A 25670-nucleotide genomic window follows, 5' to 3' on the forward strand; every position below is an offset into this window, starting at 1 on the left:
ACAGAGGTTAAGATCAGTTGGCCAAAGCCAAGTGCAAAATGCAAGACTAGAGATTGTGCCCAGGTTAAGGAAAGGAAGGAGAAAAACGCTGTTAGCTTGGAAATCTGGATTAGCTAGTTGTGGTTACATGGGGGCAAAGTTCTGATCTTTGTTACCTGAAGGCCACCACCCATTACTGAAGGACAGACCCTCAAAGACATTGCTAGCAAGGACTGAGATACCTATGAACAAGGTAAGGCTTTTCTCTCTATATATATAGAAGGATCCAGATAGTGTTAGCTCGAACAGAAATGTACTCTCTCTTCATCTTGGCCAGCTGAATTGAAAGGAGTTAATTTTGGAAAAATATTCTTCTGTCTGGATTAACTCTCCCTTTGAGCTTTCTCTCTTTAATTTGTTTATTGATCTGTTTTGTTACATCTCTATGTCTGCTGTTCTTCTCCTTGTATTATTTCTTCATCTATTATCCCTGTAGACTTGGGCTTTTCAATTTGAATTTATTGTATTCCAGTTTCTTACGATAGTCAATAAAGTTTGTTAAAATGTGTTCCCGGTGTCTCGTCTGTTACGTGGCAACATCAGTCCGAACCCAAAAGGGAAGAGAGTTGGCTCTTTCTCATACAATACTGCTATTACGCTGATAATTTGGTTCCATGGATAAGCTGGAGGGATGGAGAATCCATGGTCCTTCAGACATTGGGCTCCCAACTTTCATCAGCCCAGTTAGTGTGGCCAGTGATCAAGGATGATGGGAGTTGTAGTCCAACATAACGGGAAGGCTGCAGATTCCCCATCCTTAAATTAGCATCCCCCTGATTTGAGTTGCTGCAGACTGATAAGTAAAGGTAAAGGTACCCCTGACTGTTAGGTCCAGTAGCGAACGACTCTGGGGTTGCGGCGCTCATCTCGCTCTATAGGCCAAGGAAGCACTTTGACGTGCTTTCGAACGGCTAGGTTGGCAGGAGCTAAGACTGAGCAACGGGAGCTCACCCCATCGCAGGGATTTGAACCGCCGACCTTCTGATCGGCAGGCCCAAGGCTCAGTGGTTTAGACCACTGCGCCACCCGTGTCCAGACTGATAGTTAGGCACATATTTATTGGAGAACAGAACTGATTTCCGTACCCTTCCCTAGTTCCACATCTCAAGTGCACAAAATTTATATATGACCTGAAGGGTTCTGTGGTTTTAAATCACATAGACTTGTTCTTTCTTACGCTTAAAGAAGCCACACACACACCCCCTCCCCGCTCATAAAAGGAAGCCTGTTCTCGAGTGATAAGTTGTGTGCTTATATAAGTGCATCAGCGTGACTGGCAGAACAGTCCTACAAAAGCAGTCACATTTGGTGGTTTTACTCCTGGGTAAGGAGGCACAGGATTATTATCTGAATTACCTTCTGAGATCCAAGCAGACTCCAGAAACCACGTTTAAGCTAACAAAAAAGTGCTGGTTACGCTCTTAACCAGGGGTCAGCAAACTACTTCATCAGGGGGCCGGTCCACTGTCCCTCAGACCTTGTGGGGGGCCGGACTATATTTTGAAAGAAAAAAATAATGAATGAACTCCTATGCCCCACAAATAACCCAGAGATGCATTTAAAATAAAAGGACACATTCTACTCATGTAAAAACACGGGACCACCTGCGGGCCAGATGGAGAAGGCGATTGGGCCGGATCCGGCCACCGGGCCTTAGTTTGCCTACCAATGCTCTTAACTGTTTGTCTGCCAGCCTGCCTTTAAATAGGTTGAGGGGTGTGTGTGTGTGTTAAATCAGGGTGTGTGAATTTAAGCCCCCTTTTCCCCTCTAAATAAATATTTGCCTCTAAATAGTAGTACCCTTGACTGTTTGGTCCATCATTTTATTTTCTGTTGGTGTGCAGCGTGGCAAAGACAGCTTCCTTGCTCTGGCAGCAAACAGAACTAGCCAGCTATGTGCTATATTATTATTATTATTATTATTATTATTATTATTATTATTATTATTATTATTAATTATTATTTACCTAACAACATAAGAAGGACCTGCTGAATCAGGCCAAATGCCCATCTCGTTCAAGATCTTTTTCTCATAGTGGCCAGGCAGATGCCCACTAGTAGGACATGAGTGTCTAATCCTCTTTTAAAGCTATCCAAATTAGTGGCCATCATTGCCCCTGGTGGATTTCAGTCTCATCAAGGTTGTCCAAAGTTCTCTCCCAAGCATCATCTCTTCTCTTTTTGTTCTGTTATTTTTGGGGTATGTACTTATCACCACGGAGCTGCACATTTTATACTCGCACAGTGCCTGGTATGTGTTAGGTAAGGTAAAGATAAAGGGACCGCTGACCATTAAGTCCATTCGTGGCTGACTCTGGGGGTGCGGCGCTCATCTCGCTTTATTGGCCGAGGGAACCGGCGTACAGCTTCCGGGTCATGTGGCCAGCATGACTAAGCTGCTTCCGGCGAACCAGAGCAGTGCACGGAAACGCCGTTTACCTTCCCACCGGAGTGGTACCTATTTATCTACTTGCACTTTGACGTGCTTTCGAACAGGAGCAGGGACCGGACAACGGGAGCTCACCCCGTCGCGGGGATTCGAACCGCTGACCTTCTGATCAGCAAGTCCTAGGCTCTGTGGTTTAACCCACAGCGCCACCCGCTTTATACATAATAAATTTTGATGTTTTTCTTGCCACCAGTCCATTTAAAATAGGCAGCTTACTTAAAACAAACAAACCCCGAAAGAATATAAGAACAGTAGCAACAATACATTACAGCAACAAAATGCAGCAAAATTATTTGTATTGGATTTTGAAAACTTCTACCCTTCCAAACTTCCAAGGAAGTCAGGTCTCTTAACAAGTTACGGTGCCAAAATAATATTTCACGAGATAAAACAACCCCCAAGTTAAACCCCATCTTAAAAAGCAGTACACTTGAAAGCATTGGCAGGATTAAGATAAATTCAAGTTTTGATGGGTGTAATAATGGAATACTGAATGATTTAGTTTATGTAAAATATGCAGGAATTTATTATATGCGAAATGAACCACGGAAAGAGAAGGGGAGTCACTGATATTTTAGGGTGCTTAAAATTAATATTTTAAATTGTAAAACAGAGAATTTAATAAAAATTATATACAAATAAAGCAGTAAGAACAAAAACAACAGAATAATAATGAATGCAGCCAAGAGAAAATCATCAGTCTTAAGGCTCTTTCAATCAGCTGTGCCTGAAACTGTATAGTCAACCAAATTATAATACAGTAATCAAAAGGCATCCTAAAAGCAGGCAGCTTGAATGACACAAGTATCAATATGGCTTTACTGCTTTGCAGAAGGAGAACAGGCCTGAACAGAAAAGGTCCTGTCCCAGTGGACCTCTGATGTTCAGTGACCACCTCAGCAGTCAAGGAGGCTCATATGGGACAAGGATAAAGATCATGATACCCTCAATCTTAGGTCTTTAGGCTGCAATCCTATGCACGTGAAATAAAAAAATTAAGGTCTTATATATATGATAAATGTTCATGGATGTGCCAGGCAAACACGTACATAAATGTATGGGCCACATGTCTGAGGCAGCACAGGAGGGCAGCCTTGGAGCCATTTTGACTCCCAAGCTGACGAAATGTTTTCTCTGCAAGGTCAAAGGAAAATGGAAAAGCCTCCCCATTGTATTTTCATTCACAAAACCCGTCTTAAGGGTATATCTGTTTATGAATAGGGTGAGGCTGTGACCCGGCTCAGGAACTAAGTATTTGTCACTACAAAAGACTAGCCAGGCTCCCCAGGGTATCCAATCAAGTAAGCTTTAACAGGTAACCTGCCAGACAGGAGATAAACAACACACTCAGATTTCTGTTGTAGACCATCCCTTCTGTGATGTAGGCATGATGTGTCTGGGGGGTAGTCTTGAGCTACACCCCTTCTGTGATGTATGTATGATGTTTCTGGGGGTGGTCTTAGACTCCAGGGCGGGCATTTTAAAATGTCTATATAAGGGCAGGCACACCTTTGTTCAGGGTCCTCCTCCTCCTGCGTGTGAAGGGGGCACCCTATTGCAACAGTTCAATAAAGATCAGGCTTACTAGTTGCTTTGCTTCTCAATATTCTCTGGTTGGCCTCTGTCATTTTCTCCGACCGATGGAGAACCTGCAAAAGACTCTGTAAGGGCTCTTGTGTCCCCCATAAGGGAATAAGGGCAGATTTTCGTTGATTACACACGTTTAACCTAAGAGTCAGTCTAACTCTACACAAAGCAAAAACTCGGGAGAACTGCATTGTGAAAGTCAAAAGCATACCTTGCACTGGACCCAGAAATGACGGAGATGGTACAATTTAGGGGTTACATTCCTGAAACTGTGAGCCCCCCCCCCCCCGTTAACTGAGCTCTCAGGGTAGCAGACCATATTCTGAACAGATTTAAGTTTCCAAATGGGTCCTCAAAGACGGACCCGTGCAGAGTGCATTGTAGCAATCTGCTGAGAGACCTGATCCATGCAGTAGAAGCCCTTCCCTCGAAGATAGATATGGATCCACTGCAAAGGGGAGCTTCGGTTTCCTCTTTTCCCAAGAGGAAGGGCTTGTACTGAACCGGAGCAAGCGCCTCACGCACGCTGGAGAGAGTCGTGCCCCTTCCACGTCGGAATCTGACCTATAGAGAGGCAGACCATTGGTCCGTCGACCTCAGTACTGTCAACACGGATTGGCAGCAGCTCTCCAGATTTTCAGGCAGCAGTACATAACTACAAATGTATTTCTGGAAAATTGAGTAATATGGACATTTTATAGAAAAAATATTTATATAGGGTATTTGTACCCCTCTCTAAAGCCAGAAATGCTCTCAAAGCGGCTTACGTTCGGAACCATTTTCCCCCTTTAGTACAGGTTAGGTATGCTGAAACCAAAATCTATGATTTTGACCTATTTTGGGGTTTGGGAAACTGACTAGAAGATGAACCCCATGATTTTAAATCTCGTGATTTTCCCAATGCATATAAAGTCTTTGATTCGCGTGTACCGCTAATACTCTAGAGTTGATCGGGCTAGTTAAATACGAATGCAATAAATATGACGTGATCACATAGCTCGAAGCTCATCTATTCCTATTTCGGCCCAGCGGCCGGAGGGTTAATTGTGCGGACGTCAGGAAGCAGCGTCCTGCTTGCCCAAGTGAGGGCGGAAGCTTCAGCACGGCTTCCGCGAATCTACTGAGCATGCTCGGGTGACAGACACGCCAGTAGCTGCTGTGTTCTGTGCACAGCTTGCGGGTCTTTCCGGTTTCCCCACGTTACAGCTGGCGGGTGAGTAAACGAAGGTAAAAGTGCTGCTGGGGATCTTGGAGATCTGTGGGCATTCGAGCTCCGGCACCCTGAACAGATTGCACTATAGGCAAAAAAAATTAGCACGTGCGGATCTCTCGCCCCACCTGGACTAATGTATTGTTTTAAAAAATCTGTCACCATTGTCCCTTCTTACTTTTGCAAGGGCTTCGTTATCGTCCACGTTTCACTCTGGATTGTATTGTTAATAAAAAAATATGGGTGGGTGGAGAAGGCAGGAGAGAGCTACCACCCTAATTTGTAGAAATTAATAAATTAATAAAGATTTGTCTTTACTTTAGTTGAGATTCCTGCATTGCAGGGGGTTGGATTCGATGACCCTTTGGGTTCCTTTCCTACATTACCTTGTCCAATCGTAGAATTGTACAGCTGGAAGGGACCCCCAAAGGTCATCTAGTCCAATCCCCTGCAGTGCAGGAATCTCAACTCAATCATGCAAGACAGATGGCCATTCAACCTCTGCTTTCAAATCCTCCCAGGAAGGAGAGTTTGCAACGTCCTGAGGGAGTCCACTGTCAAACAGCTCTTGCATTTCAAAGAAGGAGAAGAGTTTGGATTTGATACCCCGCTTTGTCACTACCCAAAGGAGTCTCCAAGCAGCTAACATTCTCCTTTCCCTCCCTCCCCCACAACAAACACTCTGTGAGGTGAGTGGGGCTGAGAGACTTCGCAGAAGTGTGACTGGCCCAAGGTCACCCAGCAGCTGCATGTGGAGGAGCGGAGATGCGAACCCGGTTCACCAGATTACGAGACTACCGCTCTTAACCACTACACCACACTGGCTACACCCGCTAACCAAGAAGGAAGCAAACAACGTTTTGTGCCACTCAACATTTATTGTAGTGAGAAAGCTCATACAGAGACAAGGGAGTCAGCATTTGTGCCTGTGAGACAGAGACAGAGATCCTATTACCTCTCTCCAGAATTTGTTCTTGCTAGTCTTCCTTATACAGGTTGTAGAAAACATGTGTTCTACATCCTAAATGCATTACCAGAAAGTTAATGCCACCAAAATGCATCACACTTACACGGGAGGCATGGAGATAGCCATGCCATAGTCCCCTTTATTCAACTACAACTTGCCCTAGTCAGTTCAATCAACCACAGGGCAAGCAGCATTAAAGGAGGAGCGAACATCTGTATTTTTGCCTGTTGGGCAGGAGAAACGAATTTTAGTAGATGGTGCTTCTCAGCCCTGCGTGATAAGCTTCCATTCTTGATTCACCAACTCTTTGAAGCTCCTTTGTATCCAATCACCCTCAGCAATAGTACATGCCAAGAATTAACTTGAAAAAGGGATTCTGGATAGACCTCAATAATTCATCAAGTTCCTACCTGAAGGAGGCAGGCGTGTGTTTATTTTGCAAGCGAGCAAGCGCTGAAAGAAACTGCAAGTGGGACTCTGAAGACCTGCAGAATCCAGAACAACTTCGGGGTCTCCACAAAGACTCTCTCTGACAATTCTTCAGTGACTCTGTTGAGAGATGAAGAACAACAATTGCATAGCGGGATCTTTCTAGTTGAGCATTCCATTTTGGAACAGCAACTTAGATGCCTCCAGAACCTCACAAGCAACCATGAAGATGGTGGAACTTCTGTTTACAAAACCAACCCTGTACCAATGCCAAGGACAGACCAGAGCAGGAGCAGCCAACATGGTGTTGAAATGTGGACTACAACTCCCATCAACCCCAGCTGCTGTGGCCAATTGGCTGTGGCCAATGATCAGAGGTGATGTAGCCCAACCCAATTTCAACAGGGTGCCACACTGGGGACCTCTTTAAACTAGAGGAAGAGCCATAGGATTAAAATTCTACAAGGAAGGCCCAAGCAGTATGTGGACCGAGAACTCCCAGAAGTGCAAGCTGGATTTAGAAGAGGCAGAGGAACTAGAAACCAAATTGCAAACATGCGCTGGATTATGGAGAAAGCTAGAGAGTTCCAGAAAGACATCTACTTCTGCTTCATTGACTATGCAAAAGCCTTTGACTGTGTCGACCACAGCAAACTATGGCAAGTTCTTAAAGAAATGGGAGTGCCTGACCACCTCATCTGTCTCCTGAGAAATCTCTATGTGGGACAAGAAGCTACAGTTAGAACTGGATATGGAACAACTGATTGGTTCAAAAAGTGGAAGACAGAAGTGCCTGACGTACTCTGGTCCATGGGATCATGAAGAGTCGGACACGACTAAACAACAACAACAGAGCCATTCAGTTATAATGGTGAAAAACAGTCATTGGCCCTACCCCTTTAAGAGCTGTGCACATTAGAGAACTTCCCCACACCAACTTTGGGTAGTGACCTGCAATACAGATTATGGGTTTGGGGCTAATAATCAGGTGGGAAAGTTGCCAAATCAAGTAGAACAAAAAGTTGGGGTTGCAAGCAACTATTCTCAACATCGCCAACAATGGCAATGCTCCTGTAGCTTTTGCTCTTGCTAATGCAGAGCCGGCTGGTACACATGACAAATGAGAAAAAGAAGTTTGGGCAAATCTGATGCAACCCCACCCTCTGGATCATATCCTTTTTATCAAGGAAGCATTAAGCTACACTGGCTCCCAGTACATTTCCAAGCACAATTCAGAGTGCTGATGTTGACCTTTAAAGCCCTAAACGGCCTCAGCCTGTATACATGAAGGAGCGTCTCCACCCCCCATCGTTCAGCACCGAGGGCTTTCTGGCGGTTCCCTCACTGTGAGAAGTGAGATTACAGGGCCTTCTCGGTGGTGGCACCTGCCCTGTGGCACGCCCACCCCTCAGATGTCAAGGAAATAAACAACTAAAAGTGGTACCTCGGGTTATATACGTTTCATGTTACAGACGTTTCAGGCTACAGACTCCGCTAACCCAGAAATAGTACCTCGGGTTAAGAACTTTGCTTCAGGATGAGAACAAAAATCGTGCTCCGGCAGTGCAGCGGCAGCAGGAGGCCCCATTAGCTAAAGTGGCGCTTCAGGTTAAGAACAGTTTCAGGTTAAGAACGGACCTCCAGAATGAATTAAGTACTTAACCTGAAGTACCACTGTATCTGACATTTAGAAGACATCTGAAGGCAGCCCTGTTTAGGGGAGTTTTAAATGTTTGATGTTTTTAATATGCTGTTGGGAGCTGCGCAGAATGGCTGGGGAAACCCAGCCAGATGGGCGGGATATAATTTATTAATTATTATTATTACTATTATTATTATGGTGCCCACCTGAGAGGTGCCAGAACTGAGTTCCGGTGAGTTCCCACTGAAAAAAAAACCCTGCTTGTGGTATAAATACACACATACACCAAGTTACCTGGGTTGGGGGCATTCAGCTCGGCCTAACAAAGTCTCCTTGTTCCGTTACTCCCCTTTCCTTTCGGAACACCTGGTTTGTGGAGGTGCAGGTGTCTCTTGAGGGCGGGACGGTGGAAGAAGCCTTTGTCGCACTCGTTGCAGAGGAAAGTTGGCTTCTTGGAATGGATCCTCCGGTGCCTGGCCAGCTTGGAGCTGGAAATGAACTTCTTGCTGCACTCGGCGCAGCCGTACGGCCTCTCGCCGGTGTGGGTCCTCTCGTGCGTGTTGCGGCTGGACAGGTGGCTGAAGCACTCGCCACACTGGCGGCAGGCGTGGGGCTTCTCCCCGGTGTGCGTCCTCCGGTGCCTGTTGAGATTCGAGACGTACCGGAAGTTCTTCCCGCAGTGGAGGCAGGTGTAGGGCATCTCCCCGGTGTGGACTCGCAGGTGCTTCACCAGGTCGGAGCTCTGCGCGAAGCTCTTCCCGCACTCGGGGCACTCGTAGCCCCAGGCCGCGCCGCCGGCCTGGTGGCTCCGCTGGTGGATGAGCAGGCTGCGGTGCTGCCTGAAGGTTTGGCCGCACTCGGAGCACAGATAGGGCATCTCGCCAGTGTGGATTCTCTGGTGAATGAGGAGGTTGGAGCGCTGGGCAAAGCATTTCCCGCACTCCGAGCACAGGTGGGGCCTCAGCCCGGCGTGGAGCTGCTGGTGTTTGAGGAGGTTCGAGCTCTGGCGGAAGCACCTGCCGCACTGAGGGCAGTGGTAAGGGGTCTCCCCTGTGTGGATTCTCAGGTGAATGGTGAGGCTCGACTGCTGAGTGAAGCGCTTCTTGCAGTTCAGGCACTGGAAGGGCCTCTCGCCCGTGTGGATTCTCTGGTGAGTCAAGAGGCTCGGGCCTCGGCGGAAGCTCTTGCCACATTCCAGGCACTGGTAGCTCTTCTGGGCTGGCTGGGCTATGGAAAGAATGGCGGCCTCCCTCTCTACCTTGATGCTGGGCTGCCCTCTGGCTTCGTTGCTAGGGGGCTCCATTGTTCTCTGAAATTATAGGGAAGGATGGGAAGTCTGTTATTATTATTATTTGAATTTATATACAGCCTCGGTCCAGTGTACCTGAAGGAGTGTCTCCACCCCCATCGTTCTGCCCGGACACTGGGGTCCAGCACCGAGGGCCTTCTGGTGGTTCCCTCACTGCGAGAGGCCAAGTTACAGGGAACCAGGCAGAGGGCCTTCTCAGTAGTGGCGTCCGCCCTGTGGAACGCCCTCCCACCAGATGTCAAAGAGAAAAACAACTAACTTTTAGAAGACATCTGAAGGCAGCCCTGTTCAGGGAAGCTTTTAATGCTTAACAGACCACTGTATTTTAATACTTTGTTTGAAGCCTCCCAGAGTGGCTGGGGAAACCTAGCCAGATGGGTAGGGTATAAATAATAAATTCTATTCTATTCTATACCCAGAGGTTTCACATAACAAAACAATTGAAATAGTAACCTGGTTTATGTTAACATTTGCAAAGTTTCCTCCCTTTTTTCCTTTGTGAAAAATTAATAAATAACAGCAGCAACAACAGTTTCTTTGTACCCTGCCCATCTGGTGCAGTTGCATATAAAAACGTAATAAAACATTTTTTAAAAACTTCCCTATACAGGACTGCCTTCAGATGTCTTCTAAAGGCTATACAGTTACTCATCTCCTTGACATCTGATGGGAGGATGTTCCACAGGATGGGCGCTACTACCAAGAAGGCTCTTTGCCTGGTTCCCTGTAACTTCACTTCTTGCAGTGAGTGAACCCTCAGCAGGCCCTTGGTGCTGGACAACAGTGTCCAGGCTGAACGGTGGGGGTGGATAAACAGGAAGAGAGAATCTGCATGCAATTCAAGAACCAGAGAACAGAAGAGGAAATCACAGGCATGACCTTCTTCTCCTAGTGGAGCTTCCCAATAGACAGAAATCCATCAGGTGAAGCCTTCTGTAACACTGATCAAGGAAGGGAAAGTTTCAGCTCCTTGGTTTCTCCCCATCTGGTAATTGGTAGAGGCACAGGTATTAAAAGGCTGCCAGCTTCAGTCTTCAAGGAACCTGGGAGAGGAAGGACTCCAGGTTCTCCTGATAGGGCTGGGAATGCCCTCTATCCAAAACCCTAGAGAGGCACTTGCCGGACAGTGTAGACAACTCTCAATTGTTTCTGTATATGGCAGTTTCCTTTGCAACCTTAAACAGAATGATTCCATGCACATGTGGAATGACCTCTCCTCTTCAGCTAAACCTTTGGAGAAAGAAGTGCTCCCAGTGAGCTATACATGCAGATTAGGAGCAAGTGAGATAACCACCTGGCAAATGAGAAATATTTGTTGTAATATACAATGACTGACTCTCACTTGCATTCCTGGAAAAGTTAACCCGAGTCCTGAGCTCAAGGTCCCGGCAGCCTTTCTCCCCTGCAGCCACCTTTCTTGCTCTCTGCTCTTCTTCAATGAAGCTGAAGTGAATGAAAACTCTCTAGAAAATATTTTTACAGCTTGCATCTTCGTTAACGCAAATACTGCACGATCATTTTGTAATGGAACCAAGTTCCTTCCAAGTCATTTGGAACCTTCTTTATTTTACTGCCAATGCGTGGATACTTGTTTGCTGTAACTGGTGGAACTCTGAGTAAAATCTTCACTTATTTCCAAAGTTCAGGGTCTGTGATTTATTCTAGCCTAAGTATTTTTGTGGGGAACGTTTGTTTAAAGGTGGGTGAGGGTGATAAAAATCTAAACAAGTTTTAATGTGCTCGGAGCAATCACCATTGTGCTAATTCCGAATCTCCCAAACCTCTCTCTCCAACAATATTGTGGGGTTTATTAGAAACAAGGGGCAAGAGATGCTCTTTAAGAAGCCAGTAGATCTCTTTCCATGAGTTCCCTGGGCTCCAGTTCCTAAAAGTGCACATGCCAACCTGTACATGTCTTCCCCTTTTATCTAGGCTCCCCATTTAACTAGAGTTGGGGGCAAGGCATTGTCTGTTGGAAACAAGCACTTTGCATGTTTCCCAATAACTTAAGATCCCTGCTTGATCAGGCCTATTCCAGCATCCTTTTATCAAAACGGCCAGCCAGATGCCTAAGGGAAATCTGCAAGCAGGATCAAAGCATAACAACACCCTCCCGCTCTGTGGATTGCAGGAAGCATTTCTGCTATGGAGGCCAAGCTGCTAAAAGCACAGGAGCCCCTTTGAACCAGAATGGGAAATATTCACTTTACCCTACCAGTGCTTCTCTGCTGATGAGCAGACCGTGTTGCTCCCCCCACCTGAGCAGGGGGCAAGTGAGGAGCAGAGAGCAGTCACTTTCTCGTGTGGGAGGTCGCTAGCCCTTTAAGACCAACCTTGGATGACTGGCAACTGAAGCTGATTTGGCGCTCTTGCGCAACCAAACCGCTTCCTTTCAAAACTGAACTTTTTTTTTTTGCAATAGGGAAAGCAATAGGAAAAACGCTCCGGAAAGCGAGCTATCAAACCTCCCCACAAACGTTGTGCAAACAAATCCGTTTGCAAGCTGAATAAAGAGGCGGTTTGGAAAACGGTGAACGAGAATGAATGAAATTATGAATGAAGATGGTGCACACTTGCATGAGAGTATATGGGGGTATTTAGCATGCAGGGGGAATGAGCTTTGGGCGTGTGTAACAAATAATGAATGGGTAAGGAGAGAAACAGAAAAGGGGTGTCCTTCTCCATATGTACCTCACTATCCCTTCCCCTTCTGCTAATACTGCCCCAGCCTTCAAAAAAAGTTACCCTCCCCTGTTTCAAAGGGATGGGCCATAATTCAGTGGACGGCATCTGTGTTTTTTTTCCACATGCAGAATATTCCAGTTTCACCTCCCAGCATCTCCAAGTAGGACTAAGGGAGAGAGCCCTGTCTGAAATCCTGGATAGGAGCTGCTACCATGGGCCACAATGAACTGCAGATGGACCAGGAATCTGACTCAGTAGAAAATAACTTCCTGCATTCCTAAGGCAAGAAAGTCAAGGTCTTTATGATAAAAACGTAGAGTGCAGGAACAGAGGGGGTGGGAACCCCATATCGCAGTGCCTTCAGAATGAAGCAGCCGTGGGACACAGAACACAGAGGAGAAAGCCTTAATATACCGTAAGCTACTATTTTTTATCACCTTCACAGGTCACAACAATTGAAACGCAATACTCAAAAACGGTTTAAAGGAAGCAGAGAAGCTCCCAGTTTGCCGTTTGGTTCATTAGGGAAATGTGCAGAAGGAACAATTAATCGGAAACAGAGTATCAGCAACAATAGGCAAAGTTAGAAAACAGCACCTCCTTTCAGAGGCTCTCAAATAAGGAGCAGGTAATAATATCTCACTCACCTGATTTTTTCCTCTGTAGCTACTACTGTTTTCTGTTGGCTTCTCTTCTAGGTCAGGGTCTTCTAGAAGAGACCTAAAAGTGGGATGGGGTGGGTTTTATAGACCTTCTAGGGTGGGGTTGTGTGCTAGCAGGTGGCGGAAGGCTTTTTCATAAGCTGGGTCAGTTCTGCAGAAATTTCTTAAAGTAAAGTGACAGAAATGAAAGAGAAACGAAAGAGCGCAAAGCATAATGGATAGGTTGTTGATGGGGGTGGGGTGGGGGTTCAGACCCCTGGAGAAAAGCCCCCTCTCAGTGTGTGTGTGTGCAGAGGATACAAATGCAAGGTTCTAAAAAATAAAATAAATGAAGATTTTAAGCAGGGTAGATTTCCATTTTTTACTTTTACACAGAAGCACAGAAGAAGGGTGAGAGTAAGAAGAAAGCCATTGGGGGGGGACATAAAAACTGGGGAGACTCGACAGGGCTTTATGGAGTTAGAGGTGCCTGCTTAATGGTACCTGCAATAGGTTAGGAGCTGTCACCTGTTAAATATTTCAAGAGGGGGCTAATTTTAAGATATACAGGATGTACAGTGCAATCCCATGTATGTCTACTCAGAAGTAAGACCCACCGAGTTCAATGGGGCTTACTCCCAGGTAAGTGGGCGCAGGACTGCAACATCAAACAAGTGAAGTCCCCTCTCCCTTCACTTTGTTTGTCGCATGCCAGGAAAAACTTCACTAGCTATATATAGGAATGTACACCCATATACCCAGGGAGAAATCCCTTATGCAGATCTTAACATCCTGACTGGGACATAGGGGAGGAGCAACCCTTGGAAGTATTCCCCCCCACCCATCACTGAATCACAGAATTGGAGAGTTGGAAGGTACCAAGAGGGTCATTTAGTCCCAACATTTTGCAATGAATTTTTTGTCCAATGTGCGTCCCAAACCCACAGCCCTGAGATTAAGTGTCTCATGCTCTACTGACTGAGCTGTCACAGCTTTCTCTACCAATTTATTTTATTGTTCTTGGTTTTTGTGCACGCCCCTTGGATACATTTGGTTGCAGGGCAGAAAGAAAGAAAGAAAGAAAGAAAGAAAGAAAGAAAGAAAGAAAGAAAGAAAGAAAGCCTATATTCTGAGATTTGGAAAGTCTTGCCCCCCGAAGAACAGACACCACACATTATCAAACTGGTAGTGGGCCTTAACAAAACAAAATAAATAAAATTAAATTAAAAAATCAAAAAATTCCTTCCAGTAGCACCTTAGAGACCAACTAAGTTAGTTATTGGTATGAGCTTTTGTGTGCATGCACACTTCTTCAGATACACTAGGTCTTGTACAACCTCTATCCCAACTCCTTGCTCCATGACAGGAAATCCAAGGCTAGATGGCATATGGCAGGCCCAGGCTGCATGAAATTCCATATTCTCCCATACAAAGCTGCCCAGTCTCTGAAATCTGCAGGGAGGGGAGGCCCATCACCCTCACAGACACACTGGGTGGGGGGGACGCAGGACAGAGCCTTCTCGGTGGCTGCTCCCAGGCTTTGGAACTCCTTCCCTCAAGAAACTAGACTGGCTCCCTCTTTGTTCTTCCACTGGCAGGCGCAGACTGCCTTGTTCCAACAGGCCTTTGGGAACTGACAGCTTTTAAAGGAAAAACCACACTGTTTTGATTATCTGCACTTCCACAGAGTTGCTTTAATTATGTTAGAGTTTAATTCTATTATGGACTCTCCTTCCTAGGAGCAGAGGCTGGATGGCCATCTGTCATGGATGATCCAGTTGAGATTCCTGCATTGCAGGGGGTTGGACTGGATTACCCTTGGGATCACTCCCAACTCTACGATTCCAATTGTTTTTTAGCTGTTTGTATTTTATCCATGTTAACCCAGTCTGGGGGAAAGACAGGACATTAATATTACCAAGAAGAACAGAGCACACATCCCCACAAATAATGCTTGTCTGACATGGGGCTGCCCTTGAGACTGACCCAGAAACTCCAGCAGGTGCAGAATCCTGCAGCGAGACTCCTTACGAGGTCTTTGCTGCAAGATCACATTCACCCGGTGCTATACCAGCTGCGCTGGCTCCCGGTGGAGTACAGGATCAGGTTTAAGGTGCTGGTTTTAACCTTTAAAGCCCTATACGGCCTAGGACCATCGTACCTACAGGACCGCCTCTCCTGGTATGCCCCACAGAGAAACCTATGGTCTTCAAATAAAAACATCTTGGAGATCCCAGGCCACAGGGAGGTTAGGCTGGCCTCAACATTGCCAGGGCTTTTTCGGCCATGGCCCCAATCTGGTGGAACACTCTGTCACAAAAGAGCTCTGCGGGACTTGACATCTTTCCGCAGGGCCTGCAAGACAGAGCTGTTCCACCAGGGGTTTGGCCAAGGCACAGTCTGACCCACTCCTTCTGTAATCCTCACAGAACTCTAGCCCAATGGTTGCCATTAATTTGATTTTGAATTGATTTTAAAATGAATTGATTTTAGAATGCATTTCAATTAATTGATTGTGATTTTATGTAATTTGTGTTACTTTTATTGTTGTTAGCAGCTCTAAGCCCGGCTTTGACTGGGAGGGCAGGATATAAATAAAATTTTATTATTTTAATTACTGTCTATCAGCCTGTGTTCATGTCCAGAGATCTGGTCTCTTTAGAATGAATGACCAAAAGGCCCCCCTGTGGTTGCAACTATCTTGCCGAGCCGGACTCTCTCCCACACACCGAGAAAATTATCCCAACGTGGAAAGCTGTTCCTACACGGCTCCCTGCGTCATTTGCCGGGGGGGGGGGGGCAGAGATCCTGGCTTTGTGCATTAATGCAAGCGGGGGGGGGGCAGCGGAGTTGGTTTTCTTAAAGGCGCACGTGCGCCCAAAGTTGGCGCGCCGTCTTCGGGGCACGCGCCAAGCTGTCCTCCTCCTCCTCCTCTTTCTCCCGGCTCGGAGCTTGGCCGGGTTGCAATCGGGAATGGACAGCCAGCAGGAAGGGGCTGGAGCCTAGCGTCCGAGTGGGAGGAGCCGCTGCGGGAGCGGACGACGCGGGGGCGAGAGAGGGGGCGAGGAGCGGATCGAGGCCGCTGGGCTCCCGAGGCGCTGCTGGGGAGCTTTGCGCGCAAGGCGCACGGTCGGGTGCGCTCAGCCGGCGCTGGGGCCGCTTTTGGAGAGAGCTCAAAACAAGACCTCTCTCCTTCCAAAAAAAGACCCCTTGGCTCCTCATCTGCTCCTCCCACCCTCCACCCCTGGCTTTACCAGAGCCCGAGGGAGGTCGGGAAACTGTCTCTCTCCCCTCCTTCCTCCCACATCCCCGCGGGGGTGGGGGAATCTGCGGCTCTTTAACCCCTGAGCAGCTGGAGCGACGTCCGCGGTAAATGCGGCAGGAGAAGAGGGAGACTTGGCGAGGGTCCCACCCCCACCCAAGGCAAGGGGAAAGCGATTTTCTTCTTCTTTTGCACTCCTGGGGGGGTGTGCGACGGGGCGGGCATCTCCCGGCTCTCGAGGAGAGAGGGAGGGAGAGAGGCGAGGGATCCCGGGCAGCCTGGGCTCAGGATTCTCGCCGCGCCATTATTTGGGATACGCGCTGCAGCCGGGTGGGGTGGGGGGTCTCGTCGCGATGGTCTTCCAGTCAAGGGATCTAGAGGGATCTAGCATCTCCGCCGTTCGCTCCCGTACTTCTTGCAGCATCAGATGTCCCCAGACCGCTGGCTGCACCACTTGTGGGGAATGAATGGACAAAGGAGGAATCGGGCGGTGGGTGCCAGTCCATGGGTGCGAGTAGGTCGCTTCAGGGCAGGGATCTCGGGGGCGAGGAGACGCAGGAAAGGGGCTCCTGCACCTTTAACAGTTGTGTAGCGGAGGGCATGTCGGCAGATGACATTGCTACAGCTGCTGCAATTGCCTTTTCCGCGCTGCTGTTAAAGGCGCACGAGCCCCCTTCTCTCTTTCCGCCTAGAGATCCCCACCCAGCCTAAGCACTAAGGATCATTCTGTAGGGTGAACAGATGGAGAGAAGGAAAGGGAGTCTGGCCAGGTGCGGCTTGCCTTCCTGGCAGTGTGAGAAAAGCCATAGAGTTGGAAGGGACCCACGGGTCATCTAGCTCAAGCCCCTGCAATATGCAGCTGTCCCATATGGGGATTGAACCTGCAACCTTGGCGCTATCAGCACCAGGCTCTGGCCAACTGAGCTATCCGGGCTGAGCCATCCCAGCTGAGATGATGGGGCACTTCTCTTGTCTGTCACATTTCTAGCCCCCTTTCTTCCAAGGAGCTCTATGTGAGCTCTATGTGAGAAAGGGCTGTCACTCAGTGGGCAGGACACCTGCTTTTCAGGTAGAAGGTCTCCAGCCAGGTTCAGCCACTGACATCTGCAGGAAGGTCTGGAACTCTGGAGAGTCACTGCAGGTCAGAAGTAGACACTAATGAGCTTTATGGAGCTAGCGGTCTCATTCAGCATGACTTTATTCATTTATTTATTTCTATTAATAATTTCCACATAACAAATTATCAAAACATATCATATTCATTATTCCCCCCTTTTTTCCACCCCTCTTCAAACCCTCCCCCCCAAGAGACTTCCCTCACTCCTCTGATTTCTCAGCACATATTATTCTCTGCATGTTATAAAAATTATACAGATCCTTACATTATCTATCTACCATGTTACCAACCAATAAGTTTGTGTATGTTTATTCAAAGCCTGCCAAGGAGTCCAATTCCTTTTGTTGTCTTTTTAGATAAATTGTAAAAAGCTCCCATTCTTCCTTAAAGTCACAGTTGTCCCGGCATAAGGTGACTTTATGTTTTCTCCTTGTTTTATCCTCAACAGCAACCCTGTGAGGTGGCTTAGGCTGAGACAGTGTGACTGCCTCAAGGTCACCCACTGGGCTTTGTGATGGAGCTGGGGGTTTGAACTTGGCTTTCCCCATGCCTGAGCCTAAATATGCATGACACAAACGAATGCCTAGAATCCTAGCATTGTAGAGTTGGAAGGGACCCCAAGGGTCATCTAGACCAACCCCCTGAAATGCAGGGATCTTTTGCCCACAGCTGCCCCAGTGGCCACCAGCCTTCTGGTTAACAGCCAGACTCACTGACCCATTGTGCCACTATTTCCCCGGTTTATAACTCCTCCCTCCCTTTACCTCTGCTGTCTCCTCTAGGTTGGATTTCAAATTGTGGGCTCCTCCAGGCAGGGATCTTACTTGCTTGTGCTTTGTGAAGCACCGTGCATATTGACGACGCGGTACGATTTAGAAGATTATAAAAATTCTGCAAAAGATTTCCATCTCCACTCTCGCCCAGCCTCAATTTTGTAGCATTTGCTTATGGAAAACCTGGATTGGCTGTGCAACTAATATGACTGCACTGTAATTATGTCCTTAGAATTAATAGGGAGAGTAAGAAAAGAGGGAACCTGTACACTTACTGGGTTAAAAACAAACAGCTGGGTTAACATAAGAAGAGAGCCAGTGGCCCGTCTAGTCCAGCTTCCTGTGTTCACTCTGGCCAGACATACACCTTTGTGGACCCTGCAAAGGAGGACCTGAGCAGAAGAGTCCTCTCGCTTCCTGCTATTTCAAATTCAGAACCATTGTACTGTCTCTGACTGTGGAGGCAGGGCATAGCCATAGCTGGGGTTCTGTTTAGCATGTTGAATTTCTAGGCACTAAAAGGACTCGGGGTACAGCCCATGGCAGAAATGGGTGGAAAATGTATATTGTATGCTTATAATAATTTATACCCCACCCTCCCCAGCCAGAGCTGGGCTCAGGGCAGCTAACACCAATAAAAGCACAGTAAAAACATAATAGGGGAAAAAGGAAAAAACAACAAACCAATTAAAAATGCAGCCTCATTTTAAAAGTAGCCGATAAATCAAGACCATAAGGGGAGGGAAACATAATGGTCAGACTGAGTACAAGCCAAAGGCCAGGTGGAACAGATCTGTCTTGCAGGCCCTGCAGAAAGATGTCAAGTCCTGCAGGGCCCTGGTCTCTTGTGACAGAGTGTTCCACCATGTCAGGGCCAGTACTGAAAAGGCCCTGGCCCTAGTTGAGACCAATCTAACCACTTGCGACCTGGGACCTCCAAAATGTTGTCATTTGTGGACCTTAAGGTCCTCTGCGGGGCATACCAAGAGAAGCATAGATACCTCTGGACAACTGATAATGGTGCTTAATAGCACTGTGTTTTCTGGTGGTTCTGAACACCTTGTAAAGAAAAGTTAAAAGGAAGATGGGCAGTAGTTTTGGGGTCTGGAGCAAAAGACCCTCCGGGACTTTCAGGCTCCCTGGGTCACCCTCTAAAACGATGCCCCTGGTCAAAGGTATGTCATGGGCCTGAAATGGATGAAGTAAAATCTCAGACGTGGGGATCTGTTCTTTCCCAGCAGGTGAAAAATGCTGAGCGAGAGCGAGGCACAGACATCTCTCCAGGAGAGAACCGAGCAGGAGATTCCGCAAGATGCTTTGCCGGAAAAACCAGGCACCAATGTTTCCCAAGGCCTGGATCGAGAGGAAGGCTGCGCGATTCAGTGCAATCCTGAATTGCCGCCGGCGTGCCCGCCAAAGAAGAGGAAGCGCAAGTCCTCCCGTCGCGAGGAAATGGCCCTTGATCTCAGCAAGAGAGCAGTGAAGAAGAAAAAGGTCCCCCAGCCGGCAAAATCCTACAACTGCCCCGATTGCGGGAAATGTTTCAAGCGGTGCTCCCCTCTCATAAGACACCGGAGGACCCACACTGGGGAAAAACCCTACGTCTGCCGCGTGTGTCTGAAATGCTTCAGTGACGGCTCTGCCCTCGTGAAACACCGGAGGATCCACGCGGGGGAGAAGCCTTACACCTGCCCCGAGTGCGGGAAAAGCTTCTCGCAGAGCTCGACCCTTATCGCACACCAGAGAATCCACACGGGCGAGAAGCCCTACAAATGCCCCGTGTGCGGGAAAGGCTTCAGCGTCAGCTCCAACCTTGTGGCTCACCAGCGGATTCACACGGGGGAGAAACCTTACGAGTGCTCCTTCTGTGAGAAGAGCTTTCTCGTCAGCTCGCACCTGATCAGGCACCAGAGGATCCACACGGCGGAAAAGCCGTACATTTGCCGGGAGTGCGGCGAGTGTTTCACGCAGAGCTCTCACTTGGTCGTCCACAAGAGAATCCACACGGGGGAGAAACCTTATCTGTGTGCCGTGTGCGGGAAAAACTATCGGGGGATCTCGGACTTCATTCTGCACCAGAGAATCCACACAGGTGAGAAGCCGTACACCTGCCTGGAGTGCGGGAAGAGCTTCCGCCAGAGCTCCTGTCTAACGAAACACCAGAGAATCCACACGGGAGAAAAACCTTACGAGTGTCACGAATGTGGGAAGAGCTTCAATCGGAATTCGCATCTTACAAGGCACCAGAAAATTCACACGGGGCAGAGGAACGCCAGGCAGGTGCTTATCAAATAAAAGTCTTTCGTTCCGAAATGGAAAGTTAGGTTCATTGTCATCACTGGCATTCGGCAAGGAGAAAGTATAGCTGGTGGACATTTCCCTATCTACTGCTGTAGCCTTTGTTGTATCCTCCTGCACCATGGATCTCTAAAGGAATCCAAGATTTCCCCAGAACTTGATCTGCTGCTGCTGTTAACCTTGTTTGATGAATATGGTTAATCTAATTGTTGTTGCTTTCAGAACAAGAGTTTTTGGGGCAACTGTATCCCTGCATCCATTACAGAAAAGCTGTGTTTGCGGACCTGCCGGCTTATAAGTTTTCCTGTTCGACTGTAAGGCGTGAGATGCTCTTAATGGTCTTCCCGGGAATTCGTGGAATGTCTTGCTTATTCCTAGGAGGTGAACTTGAAATGGACACTCTCATGATGAGAATTATAGTCTTCCTTTCTTTGGGGTATTCAAATGCACGTAGATCACACTGTTTCACATGATAAGCTGGGTTTGAAGAAGAAGAGTTTGGATTTGATATCCCTCTTTATCACTACCCTAAGGAGTCTCAAAGCAGCTCACATTCTCCTTTCCCTTCCTCCCCCACAACAAACACCCTGTGAGGTGAGTGAGGCTGAGAGACTTCAGAGAAGTGTGACTGGCCCAAGGTCACCCAACAGCTGCATGTGGAGGAATGGGGACGCGAACCCGGTTCCCCAGATTACAAGACTACCGCTCTTAACCACTACACCACACTGGCTCTGCACAATCCCTGGTGCAAATGCTCTGATTGTTACTCGCAAGCCCCTTTTCCGGTCGAGGCTAAGAAGGGAGGATTTGCCAAACTCTCCACAACAAGCAAAGGCAGAAGTTGAAGGACATGGGTCTTTGTACATCAGTGGTTCCCAAACCCGCCCCCGCACTGCCTCGCCGACCGCCTGAAAATTGCTTCTGGTCTTAGTTGACCATCTACTGATTTTCTTCTGCCTGTTGTAGCAATTGTGCCGTGCTAAACGCTGAATGGTTTTTCATTGCTTCTGTCGAATTGCAATTTGAATGCAATAATATACAATGTTAGAAATAAGAGACGCAATAAAAAAAACAGCTGAAACTTACAGCAAATGTTTAATGTTGACATGCTGCAGACCACCTGAATGAAGTGTGTTGATCACTCGTGGTCCACAGACCACAGCTTGGGATCGCCTCTTCCAGATCAAAAACCAGCTTGCTATATCCAGGAGGAGTATAGCTGTCCATCCTCTTTAACCTCACCTTCTTTGGGTTGCAATTCTAAATTCCCTCTCTAGGGAACAAGTTACAAGAAAGGAGATTCTGACTAAACATCAGGAAGAACTTTCTGACAGTTAAGAACTGTTTGACAGTGGAACGGTCTCCCTCAGGAGGTGATGGACTCTTCTTCCTTGGAGGTTTTTAAGCAGAGGTCGGATGGCCATCTGTCAGGGATGCTTTAGTTGAGATTCCTGCATTGCAGGGGTCAGACTGGATGACCCTTGGTGTCCCTTGAAGCTCTACAATTCTGTGATTCTGTCTGCTGTTCTTAACACCCAGGAGAGTCTGTAGGGGAGAAGGCATTTGGGGCTTGAGCCGCTTAGGGCTGCAAACGCTATCATCAGCACCTTGAGTTTTGCCTGGAAGAAGAAGAAGAGTTTGGATTTGATATCCCGCTTTATCACTACTTTAAGGAGTCTCAAAGCGGCTAACATTCTCCTTTCCCTTCCTCCCCCACAACAAACACTCTGTGAGGTGAGTGGGGCTGAGAGACTTCAGAGAAGTGTGACTGGCCCCAGGTCACCCAGCAGCTGCATGTGGAGGAGCGGGGAATCGAACCCGGTACACCAGATTACAAGACTACCGCTCTTAATCACTACCCCACACCGGTTTTGGAAACAAAGTGGCTTGCAGAAAGCTTTGGTGAAGGACAGAAATGGCAGGCATTTTGCATCTTGTTGTTGATCCATTGGCATTGATAAGGACCTGTATGCCACCTGATGCCAATCACACTTACACTGAAGTAACTTCCCCTGACCTCACAGAAGCAAATACAGTTGAGATGACAGTAGGAATTGCAGAGGCTTAGGGGATGTAGAGTATATTATGTGGAGAACTGGTTGATTTATCTTACTGTGAGCAGTGAAAGATGAACAATTGAAGAGATGTTTGTCAAAGTAATATGATTATGATCTTTCTGCAGTGCCTTTAACAAATGCACCACAGACAAAACATGAAGCTTGTGTCATCTCCATGCTGGAAAAGCAGCACCTGATGAACTTCTGCCTGCTATGCTGGTGCTAAAGGATGGAACAAACAAACAAACAAACCAGCAGCCCTAGTTAGTGCAAAAGCATTTAACTGTTTCCATTCCTGTGGAGCACTGATGAAAATGATTGAAGCACATATTTTATTACACCCGTTATTTTAGAAAAAAAATGAGCTAATGAAACTCCATTCTGAAGCAGAACAAAATATACAATATCCATGTTCAGGTTCTCTAAAGTGATGGTTCTCATTCACACGGTTTAGGAATGTTATCAGTTTGGATTGTGGGTATTTGTGTGTGTGTGTATGTGTATTTTCCCTTTCAGTTTTTATGACTCCCTCCTTCATTTGTGGGGAGATAAATGTGACTGGACTCCTTACATTATTTTGGGAAGATTTGAGTTTTAAAAAACCGTGCAAGCTGTGAGTCTTGCCACATTTACAACGGTCACAAATAACCATAAACTGTATGATCATTCAATAAACAAATGCAGTGCTTCATAGTGTGCTTTGATTCTCATAATAATCTTCTGAGTAAGGCTGGGGGAATGAGAATTGCTGGATCTTGATGAAGCCTACAAAACGCTGCCAGATTTGAAGTGGGAGGTTTGTGCTGTGCTTTTCAGTTCATGAGAAAGTGAGAAAGGAAGTACCCATAGGAAGAACCCTGCTCCATCAGGCTGAAAGCCTAGGTAGCGCAGCATCCTCTTTCCTGCAGTGACCAATCAGAAGCCTCCAGGAAGCCCGCAAGCAGGGCATGAGCACAGTAGCCTCCTCTTGCTGTTGCTCCCCAGCAGCTGGCATTCAAAGCTTTTCTGCCTCTGATCCTGGAGATAATCATCATCATCAATCTTTCTTTATTATGGTGCAGAGACCCAACAAATCATTACAAAGCAATACACAATTCGTACAGCCTACCTCCAGGTTAAACAAGCATTTTGTTTAGAATATAGGGATCATTTGTTCTTGCAACCACCAATAAAAACTTTGCCACTGCTAATGTTCTAGCATTTGTCTGGTCTTCCAGTAGGAACCTGACATAGTGAGCCTCTGATTTTCCCGGGAAAGGTACCAGCAAGGGTAGTATCAGTTCAGCCCTGGCTTGCTCATATTTTGCACAATGCAACAAAATATGTTTTATGGAATCGATGTCTTGAGCACACGAGCAAAGTCTGTCTTGGTAAGGAACTCCTCTCAACCTGCCATAGAAGAAGAAGAAGAAGAAGAAGAAGAAGAAGAAGAAGAAGAAGAAGAAGAAGAAGAAGAAGAAGAAGAAGAAGTTTTATTTATACCCCGCCCTCCCCAGCCAAGACCGGGCTCAGGGCAGCTAACACCAGGGAGAAAAACAATTGATTAAAATACAACTTAAAAACAAGATTAAGATACAACATTAAAATGCAGCCTCATTTTAGTAGAAACTCAAATCAAAAACTTTTTGGGTATGAAAGCGTCAAATCTTCACCAAGGCCCACTATCCAGACTGGTCCTACGTGGGCTAGAAAAAAGCCAGGGAAGTCCCCAAATAGGAGTTTCATCACAGAAGGAGAAAGGAAAGAGGAAAGAGGGGGAGGGGATCAAGCTGATTCCAAGCCAAAGGCCAGGCGGAACAACTCTGTCTTACAGGCCCTGCGGAAAGAAATCAGATCCTGCAGGGCCCTGGTCTCATGAGGTAGAGCGTTCCACCAGGCCAGAGTCAGTGTTTAAAAGGCCCTGGTTCTGGCTGAAGCTAATCTAACTTCCTTAGGGCCCAGGACCACTAGGGTGTTGCTATTTATGGACCTTAATATGATACCTTTGGCATGGCTAGTAACCATGTATAGACTTGTCCAATTCTCTCATTCTCTCTCTCTCTCTCTCTCTCTCTCTCTCTCTCTCTCTCTCTCTCTCTCTTTCTCGTTGAGGTCCTGCAACTTGGGACTAATCTACACAGCTGCAAACAAAATGTTTTAAATGTGTTGTAAAGTGCAGTATACAAATGTGATGCTAGATGGCGACAGTGAGCTATGCAAAATTCAATGTCTTTTTCAAAACCTTTTTTAAAAAAGCATTTTCACAGGGGTTTTTTAGATGTGTGTAGATTCCATCTTGGTGGCTATCACTGCCCCAGCTCAGGGGCAGAACGTCTGCTTTGCATGCAGGCAATACAAGGCTCCAATCTCTTTCATTTCTAGCTAGGGCCAGGAGAGGTTTCTGTCTGAAACCCTGGAGAGCTGCCGTCAGTCAGTGTAGACAATACAGTACTAAATTGAATAGATCAATGATCCAACCTGCACTACCATTCTAGGAGCGTGCCCTTCACGCATGTCCCTAAATAACAAGATAGAAACTTATGCAGGACTCACAATGAGGGTTGTTCAGAAAATGTTTAAACAGTTGATTCAGACCACATCATCAGTTTCTTTGGGCAGCCAAGAGAAGCACCCATTTATTGTTGTTGTTGTTGTTTAGTCGTTTAGTCGTGTCTGACTCTTCGTGACCCCATGGACCAGAGCACGCCAGGCACTTCTGTCTTCCACTGCCTCCTGCAGCTTGGTCAGACTCATGTTTGTAGCTTCGAAGACACTATCCAACCATCTCGTCCTCTGTCTTCCCCTTCTCCTTGTGCCCTCCATCTTTCCCAACATCAGGGTCTTTTCCAGGGAGTCTTCTCTTCTAGTGAGGTGGCCAAAGTATTGGAGCCTCAGCTTCACGATCTGTCCTTCCAGTGAGCACTCAGGGCTGATTTCCTTAAGAATGGATCGGTTTGTTCTTCTTGCAGTCCATGGGACTCTCAAGAGTCTCCTCTAGCATCAAGAGTCTCCTCCAGCAACCCATTTATTACAAAACAACAAAGAAATTAATCATCAGCTGGATAATATGGTGCAGCATAAACATAAGGTCACAGGTGCATTTAAACCAATAGCTTAACGCATTCACCTTCCTAGCCTAAAGAAATGAGAGACCCTGGTTTACAAGGAAAATTAAGCACTGGAGTTATGTCACTCCTAGGAAATAGAGAAAGACTGCAAAATTTCT

At 47.0% G+C, this 25670-nt stretch overlaps 2 protein-coding genes and 1 long non-coding RNA gene across 5 annotated transcripts in view; 2 read left to right on the plus strand and 1 right to left on the minus strand.

Moving 5' to 3' along the window:
- LOC308581329 overlaps positions 1-23154 on the plus strand; it is a 112451-nt gene extending 89297 nt beyond the window's left edge. The window contains exon 2 of the long non-coding RNA XR_014004975.1: positions 20901-23154. This is a non-coding gene — a long non-coding RNA (uncharacterized lncRNA). The remainder of the gene's footprint in view (positions 1-20900) is intronic.
- LOC308581013 (uncharacterized protein) lies at positions 5598-9759 on the minus strand. The gene is made up of 2 exons (XM_081183438.1): positions 8618-9759; positions 5598-6801 (listed from the first exon to the last, which is right to left on the minus strand). Exon 1 carries the CDS (start codon positions 9624-9626, stop codon positions 8643-8645), a length of 984 nt encoding a protein of 327 aa, XP_081039564.1. The 5' UTR covers positions 9627-9759; the 3' UTR covers positions 5598-6801; positions 8618-8642.
- LOC308580986 (uncharacterized protein) lies at positions 12700-23154 on the plus strand. Of its 3 annotated transcripts, none has more exons than XM_081183375.1 (2): positions 12700-12945; positions 19349-23154. In XM_081183375.1, exon 2 carries the CDS (start codon positions 19359-19361, stop codon positions 20403-20405), a length of 1047 nt encoding a protein of 348 aa, XP_081039501.1. In that variant the 5' UTR covers positions 12700-12945; positions 19349-19358; the 3' UTR covers positions 20406-23154. The 3 variants fall into 3 exon arrangements, with proteins under 3 accessions (XP_081039501.1, XP_081039499.1, XP_081039500.1); XM_081183373.1 differs by lacking the exon at positions 12700-12945 and adding an exon at positions 15814-16381; XM_081183374.1 differs by lacking the exon at positions 12700-12945 and adding an exon at positions 15814-16381 and having other exon boundaries at positions 19352-23154.
- Positions 23155-25670: the final 2516 nt, after the last annotated feature.

Source organism: Podarcis bocagei (genome assembly GCF_964188305.1).
Source record: "Podarcis bocagei genome assembly, chromosome: 2".
NCBI lineage: Eukaryota > Metazoa > Chordata > Lepidosauria > Squamata > Lacertidae > Podarcis > Podarcis bocagei.

What these genes read in the sequence shown, in the direction of transcription:
- LOC308581013 (XM_081183438.1), bottom strand. Translation starts at nt 9,626, where the DNA reads ATGGAGCCCCCTAGCAACGAAGCCAGAGGGCAGCCCAGCATCAAGGTA.
- LOC308580986 (XM_081183375.1), top strand. Translation starts at nt 19,359, where the DNA reads ATGCTGAGCGAGAGCGAGGCACAGACATCTCTCCAGGAGAGAACCGAG.